This window comes from Gavialis gangeticus, unplaced genomic scaffold, assembly GCF_001723915.1.
Source record: "Gavialis gangeticus isolate Ggan-Ray unplaced genomic scaffold, GavGan_comp1, whole genome shotgun sequence".
In the NCBI taxonomy this organism is placed as follows: Eukaryota; Metazoa; Chordata; order Crocodylia; family Gavialidae; genus Gavialis; species Gavialis gangeticus.
In genome coordinates this window covers 102,138,309-102,145,404 of record NW_017729031.1, presented here as the reverse complement: position 1 = coordinate 102,145,404, position 7,096 = coordinate 102,138,309, and the positions used below count along the sequence as shown (strand labels likewise).

The 7,096-nt window shown below is 43.0% G+C and overlaps 1 protein-coding gene and 1 long non-coding RNA gene across 5 annotated transcripts in view; one reads left to right on the top strand and one right to left on the bottom strand.

Annotated features, from left to right (window-relative positions):
* LOC109302019 overlaps positions 1-3,961 on the top strand; it is a 20,501-nt gene extending 16,540 nt beyond the window's left edge. The window contains exon 2 of the long non-coding RNA XR_002098689.1: positions 2,915-3,961. This is a non-coding gene — a long non-coding RNA (uncharacterized LOC109302019). The remainder of the gene's footprint in view (positions 1-2,914) is intronic.
* A 900-nt stretch (positions 3,962-4,861) lies between these two features.
* The window catches only part of NDUFS1 (NADH:ubiquinone oxidoreductase core subunit S1), a 32,840-nt gene continuing 30,605 nt past the window's right edge, over positions 4,862-7,096 (bottom strand). For all 4 annotated transcript variants that reach the window (XM_019523477.1, XM_019523478.1, XM_019523476.1 and 1 more), the window contains exons 17-19: positions 6,531-6,665; positions 6,265-6,337; positions 4,862-5,854 (exon numbers count right to left, since the gene is read on the bottom strand). In XM_019523477.1, the coding sequence (XP_019379022.1) occupies positions 5,763-5,854; positions 6,265-6,337; positions 6,531-6,665 (300 nt within the window). In that variant the 3' untranslated portion in view covers positions 4,862-5,762. The remainder of the gene's footprint in view (positions 5,855-6,264; positions 6,338-6,530; positions 6,666-7,096) is intronic.

Below are 7,096 nucleotides of genomic sequence, written 5' to 3'. Positions count from 1 at the left end.
TTTTTTTTTTTTTTTTCTCTTTTCGGTAGAACTTTACAAGTCAAGGTGCTGTCTCCTTTGCATTCCATCTCCATGGGTATAATCACTTCACATGTGGAGGAGTCAGGGTTTGTCTTTGAGGAAAATATTCTCTCCTTCTCACCATCTGTAGTCCAGTAGCAGCTTACACCTCCATCCCAAAGGTGCATGCATTTAATTTAAGCTGTATGCAGATAGTTGGAAGTTAAAGCAATCCATGTATGTAAAATATTGAATTGTATCAGTGGTAACTGTGAATGACACGATAATTTGCCCAGTAGTTCTCATTGAAAGAGCATTGTTGTATGCTTATGCTATTATTTTTACCTTAAAAATACCATAAATGTTTGTGTTATGTGTTGACCATGCTAGGGAGTATTTTTATGGGATACATATCTGAGGACAGAAGTTAAAGTAAGGTTTTGTTGCTTCTCCCCTTTGGCCCATGGAGATTTTTTTTATACAGTGTGTGTGTTACTCTCCCTCTTCTTGCAGGGGGAAAAAAATCTAGGGGCAGCTTTGCTGAGAAATATTAATGAGAGGAACTGCCTTTTCTTCTTTAAAACCATACTAATTCAACGTATTTAGTGTCAGAGTCACTGGCCCCTGCAGAAGCATCGGGGAAGAATTTAAGCCCCTAGGAAATATTTGAATCGACTTAAACCCCTTCAAAACCTTCTTCCCTTTCTCGTTTGGCTGCATCTTTATGTAGGGGAAGAAGGATGTGTCTGTAACTCACCTTGGCTAACAAGGTAAATCCTAGTGAAGACAGCCTGGTTTGTACTTTTATTGGGTTGCAAGTTAAGTTGTAGACTATTTGGGGGAGGGGGAAGGGAGTACTAGGGCCAGATTCAGCAAAATTCTCAGACACTTCCCTTTTAGGCTTCTACCACCTGAGTGGACTCCAGGATCTAGCATTAGCCATCTAGGTTCTCTGTGTAGGCAAAATTAGACATTTCCAAAGGCCAGACTAAAAAATGTACATACTGAGTGAGGAGCTGCATAGAACAGCCAATGGGGCACGCTGAGCACAGAGGCATGTCTGCCATTTTCTGCTTTTCAGAACCCTCTCCTGAGAGGCACCTATAGCTAGGGCTCTGAGAAGACTGCAGATTTCTTGTAGAAAATTTGCGGCATGTGCACAGGTAAAATATAATTTTTCATGGAATAACCATTGATCTTGGCAAATGGTTCCTGGTAGTTCCATGCATATTCTGTAAAAATGATACTTTATCCCAGCATGTGCAGCAGGCACCACAGACAGCAGAAGGCCAGGGCTAATAGGGCTTAGCACCCCCAAATATGGGGCAGTGGTGGCAGCGCAGAGGGCCACAGGGCAGCCCAGGCATGGGAGGGGCACGCAGACACAGACATGGATCCACAGCCAGTATGCAGCCAGGATCACAGCCTGGCGGCATGCAGAGCACTGCCCACCACAGCAGGCAAGTCTGTGAAGGGGAAGGGGTGTGGGGGGAGCCAGATCGAGGCCCCTACAGTGAGGGAGGGAGTGGGGCAGGGACTAAGGTGAATGGGGCCCCAGGGTGGGTGGTGGGAGTCAGAGCCTGGGCAGCTCATCTGGGGGGATGGGGGGTTGGGGCTCCTGCTGCTGCAGCACATACCCTGGGGGAGGTATGGGGGGAACATACCCCCTGGTTTTGTGTGCAGGGTGGAGGCAGGCTGCCATTGTGGACTGGGCTCTGTGCCCTGCTGCTGCTGCCTTGCAAGCCACGTGATGCCATGTGCATGCTGCCTCTGGGCGGACAGGGGACACAGCGCAATCTGGCAGTGGCAGGCACATGGCATCACGCTCAGCTCCCAAGACAGCAGGGCACAGAGCCAAGTCTAGCCCACAGCGGCAGCCCACCTCCAGCCCACGCACAAATCCAGGGGAACACATGCTCCCCCAGGTCTCCCCTGGGGTGCGTGCAGTGATGGGAGCTCCCCTGCACCCTTGAACGAGCAACCACGCTCTGACCATCCCACCACTCCCTCTCTCACCCTGGGGGCCTCAATCTGCCCCCCTGCCCCTTCCCTCTACACCGACTTAACCTGCTGGGTGGGCATGTGTTGGTGTACACTCAGCCCCCTCCCCCCCAATAATATTTTCTTCCCCCATCCATGGTGCACACACTGCCTCCCAACCCCACCCCACTCCACCAGTCCCCAAGCCCTGGTATTCCAACCCCTCTTACCCCCCCTGCTCCCTATATACTTCATCCTGGCCATGCCCCCAGCGTTCCAGCCTGCATATGGCTGCTGCCTACCTAGAAAGGGAAACCTGCACTTTTGCCAGTTTTTCTGGCAGTCCTGTGACCCTTAAAAATCATGGTGTGGCGTTAACTTTACAGTATCTGCACAGTCCACAAAATCACAATTTTCTCAGGGCCCTACCTGTAACTAGTCTTTGAAAGAGCTGGCTGGAGCTCACTCTTAAAACAAGGATGGTGGTGGTGCTTGCCACTGCTGCTCTCCTATATAATAGTCCAGTAGTTAGAGCTTTGCCACTACACGGAAGAGAACAGTCTGGTGAGGGGGACAAGGGCAGAACAGGAGAGCCTCCCTCATTACCTTAGTGTTAAGACACTCCCTTACAGAGGGCAATTCTGGGAGCTGGGACTGAGCACCACTTTTTTCTCTCCTTCCACTTGTGTTTAAAATAGAACAGAGGCAGTTACATTATTTTGAGACCCAAACTTTTCACGTTAGGTTTGCTGTGAAAATGCCTACTAGATATGGTCCTTCAAGGTACTAAGGTGCTATTCTGGATCACAATAGGGCTTAAACAGAACTGGCCTAAAGTTTAACTAAATCCTTTTTTGGATTTGACCCTACCCCCACTACTGAATTCAAACTGTTAAGTCATAGAAAAAGTGCAAACTCCCTTGTTTTTTTCCAGCCTTGGGGCTGTCTGGAAGAAGAAAAGTATTCCAAAACCACTACTGGAAATATACCAGGTTGTCCCTTCCGTGCCACGCTTACAAATAATCAGCTGAAGGGTAGAATACCTACTACTGAGTTGGGTGAAGTGGGCATTTAACAATTGGACAGATGCTTCCCTCCCTCTAAGGGGTGGAGACTTCAGAAGCATAACTCATCATGTGATGGGCAAGATGCTGCAAACGCAGGAAACACAAGGTACAGCTGCTGCATTGTAGGAAGTGTAGTCCAACTCTGAGCCAACTCAAAGCAGCATTCATGCAAAGGAGAGAGACATTTCTAACACTTACTCTGCTGCAGTACGATATACTAACGTGATTTTGATTGTCAATCCACTTTCTAATAATCTTTCTCTTATTGTGTTTCTGATGCTTGTTCCCTAGACTGCTTGGTTAACTGACCCACTCTTTTCTCCCACTGTCCCAGTTGTCACTGTTTAATTTTCAAGATGTTTCCATGTGAACATGAAATAATTTGAAAAACCCTGAATGCTACTGCTGACTTCAAAACAATAAAATATCATTATTAATAAAACATTTTAAACCAGCTTTTATTTATAGTGGGTTTTGTTTTTAAGCTGTAGGGTAGTGATTCTCAAAGCGGGTGCCACACTACTCTAGGATGTGGCAAGATCCTCTTAAGCATGCTGAACTATATTAGCACTGGTAGGTATGCAAACACCTATACAATTCACAAAATAAACTGACATTTCAAACAGGAAGCCATAGCATTAAAATATTCTGACTTGTTGTGGCCCAAGTTAATCACAAGAGTTGTTCTATTACTTTCCCATAATCAAGAAAGGAATCTTAAGAAAGCCTTAAGTCCAAACAAAGTTTGAGGATTACTGCTTTAGTGTCTGTAACAAGGACCAGAAACTACTAAAAGTAGAGACTGCCATGTGAGCATGTGACTTATGAGTCTTTCAGAAAAAGAGGCAAAAGAACGTGCAACACTGAGGTAAAACCATTTCTGAAGCATTTGAGACACCATCAGATAAACTAAGTAAAAAACTGAATGTTGGTTTAAAAATAGAATTCTTACAAGTTAAACACTTCCACTTCTTTGGAATTTTGAGATATATTAACCATAAGTAGCAACTGTGAACTTTTCAGTTTGTAGCATGGTTTTGTAAAGTAATTCTGCTGATTTAAATCACATTAACGGAACCCAAATACAAGTAGTTTAGATCATATATTTAAAAAGTTAGAAATATGTGCGACTTTTCAGACACTTTTATGAACAACCCCAACATCAAAATACTAGGAAACCAACCAATGTATTTTCATTCAGTGAAGAGACATAAATGGTAGTTTTATTAATAGGTAAGTGTGGGTAACAAGGGCACAATTATTATGTTTTTTTAATCAATCTTGTCTCTTCAGTGTTAGAAGGATGTGAATTTTCTTAAGCTGAGCACTGAAAAAAGTCAATGCTGTTCATGAATTGAAGAGCACGTCTTTTTGTGCTCTGTGTGCATACAAGTGTACATATTTCCACTTCCCTGCAGACCACATTTCACAGCTACTATAAAGTGACTACAGAACTTTGCCTTTAACTGATACAGTGAAAAAAAAGTCATGCTTTGGGGAATTCCATGCATTGTCGCATTGTATGGGAGACTATACTGTAGTTACATGTCTCAGTGAAGCACTTTATGCTTAGGTGACTTTGATCATCCAGAGGGGAATTTTACAGTCAAGTTGCTCATGGTGCAGTAGTTTGCTATTCCTTGTGTAACTAAAGAGTGATCTTATTGTTTTTACCCATGCAACACAAAGCTGCTCAGTCAAAGCAGCAGTGCTGCAGGTCCAAAGATCTGGAATTCACAGATTGCAGAAAGAACAGTGACTAGGAGCCACTACTTCTTTTCACAATAGTATAATAACCTTAAAGAACTTTCTTTCAGCTTACTTTTGGCAAATTTAAACATTTGCCAACTGTGGCAGTTTTCATTTACACCTTGGTTACTGGAGACTTTTTTTTAAAGTGGATGAGACATAGTTTGGAGTCAAATGTTTACAACCGTCTTAAAAATGTCATCTATTCTGAAGCCAAAATCTTTTACTCTGTAATGACATGAAGCAAATGCTGGAAAAGCTGTTCTCAGAGAAGAGGTGGTCTGGATTGTAAGTATTATGGTGATAAGCCAGCCTAATCACTGAATCTTCTTTATAATATTAAGTCTTGATTGGTGGGGGGAAGGAGGTATAATTGTGACAACTTTGTGTGGAACAGGTTTGTGAAAAAGATGTCAGACAGATTTTACAATTTTTGCAAGTAAAATGTTTCTGCAGGGGATAAATGAAATGAACACCAAAACCAACCAAAGCTAGTTTTTGTAAGTGTATGCAGTGTGTTACTCAGTATAGTAAGCACACGTTTCCCCCTTGGTATACAACAATTGGATCTTTGCAACCTCAAAATGCTCAAAATAGTCAAGAACTGGATTTTTCGATACTAGCCTTCCTGACACAATGTTTCCAGTATTTTTCCCATTTAAACTTTCTTGAAGGCTTAGGTTGTTGAAATTTATATGCAAGAGAACCATAAACCAAACCAGTCATAGGTATTAAATGTTTTATCATCATACCATGTTTGTACAGTCAATGGCTGCATAAAATGTTTCTAGGTATAAACACTGCGCACAACTCCACACAGTGACAACAGCCTGAAAATATTAAATTATGTGTACTATATTTGTGAAGATATGAATCTAAAACATAATACAGCATCACTTAAAGGTGTTTTTTGAACATTAGCAACATATTGCCAGAACTCGTTTGGGAGTGGCATGATCATTTTCTTCAGCAGAAAGATGGCTCTTCTACGGCCTTAGCACCTTCAACAACAGCTTTCACACACTTGGCCATTGTCTGGGATGCTCTACTGATTGGATCTGCAAAGAGACAGATGTGTGCACTTCACTTCAGGCAATACAAATGCATACAGGTAACTTAAAAGCCTCCCCTACACAAACTGCATAACCATCCCTCTCCTCAGTTAAATAAAATATAGAACCTAATCCTACAAACCTTATTTCAAGCAGGTTTCTTCTGAGCTTCTTGGGAGTTTTGTTTAAATAAAGATTACAGGTTTATCAAACCAGGTCTAAGAGACCACATATAATAGTAGATAAAACAAGGTCAGGGTGATTAAAAATAGCTTCTTTTTAAGACCCCTTAATTTGTTGGTAGCATCTTTAGAAAATGTATGCATCTGTGTGGCTCCAAGGCAACAGCACACAAAGTATATAATTAGTTACCATTAATAATAAGTATAACCTTCATCACATAAGTGGCCACATACCTGTCATATAGAAGTCTTTAATTGTGAGCTGGGGTGGAACAAGAGGGTCAGCAAGAAGCTGTTGATTCACTAACTGCAATGAGAGAAAAAGCATATCAAGAGAAGTAATTGTCTTTGAAGCAGGACAGAGCACCTGCCTGAGAGAAAACCCCCCTCAAGGTCAGTTGCTATCCAGTTCTAGATGCATATACTATACTACATAAGCAAATCATTACATGTTCAGTGATTTAAAGAATGTTACACTCATTGTTAAAAATGATTTATACCTTGGACAGCTCATTTGCTTGACTGAAGTAATTTGCTGCTTCTACATCATCATATCGGACCAGGTTAGGAGACACTTCCTCCAATCGGTTCCTTATTTGATCAAGGTTATCATATGGGAGAGTCATACCAGCCAGCTAAAAAAAGACCCACAAACACAACACCACCACACAAGACATCAAGTCTAAGGTTCCAAATAATACATTTTGAAGGAATTTACACATGCACTTTACTGTGGAGTTGACCAACTCCACAGTAAAGCATCACCATCCACATATGCAGTGCTATTAGGCTGGAGTAAAGTAACTCTGCTGTAGGATAGTACTGCCAGACAAATACCACTCCTGCGGTGGAGTTATCTACACGTGCGTTGCAGCAGAGTAAAAGGTGACCAGGGCTGGTTGAGGCATGGGGGTACTATTGTGCAGGGCTGCCTGCCTGCCTGCTAGCCCTGTACTGTAGCACCCTCATGTCCCAGCAAGCCCCTCTGCAGCATGTTGAGCTGGGCGGAGCAACTCCAGGTTGGCAGGCTGAACACCCCCCCCCCCCCCCCCCCCCTCTCCCAGCT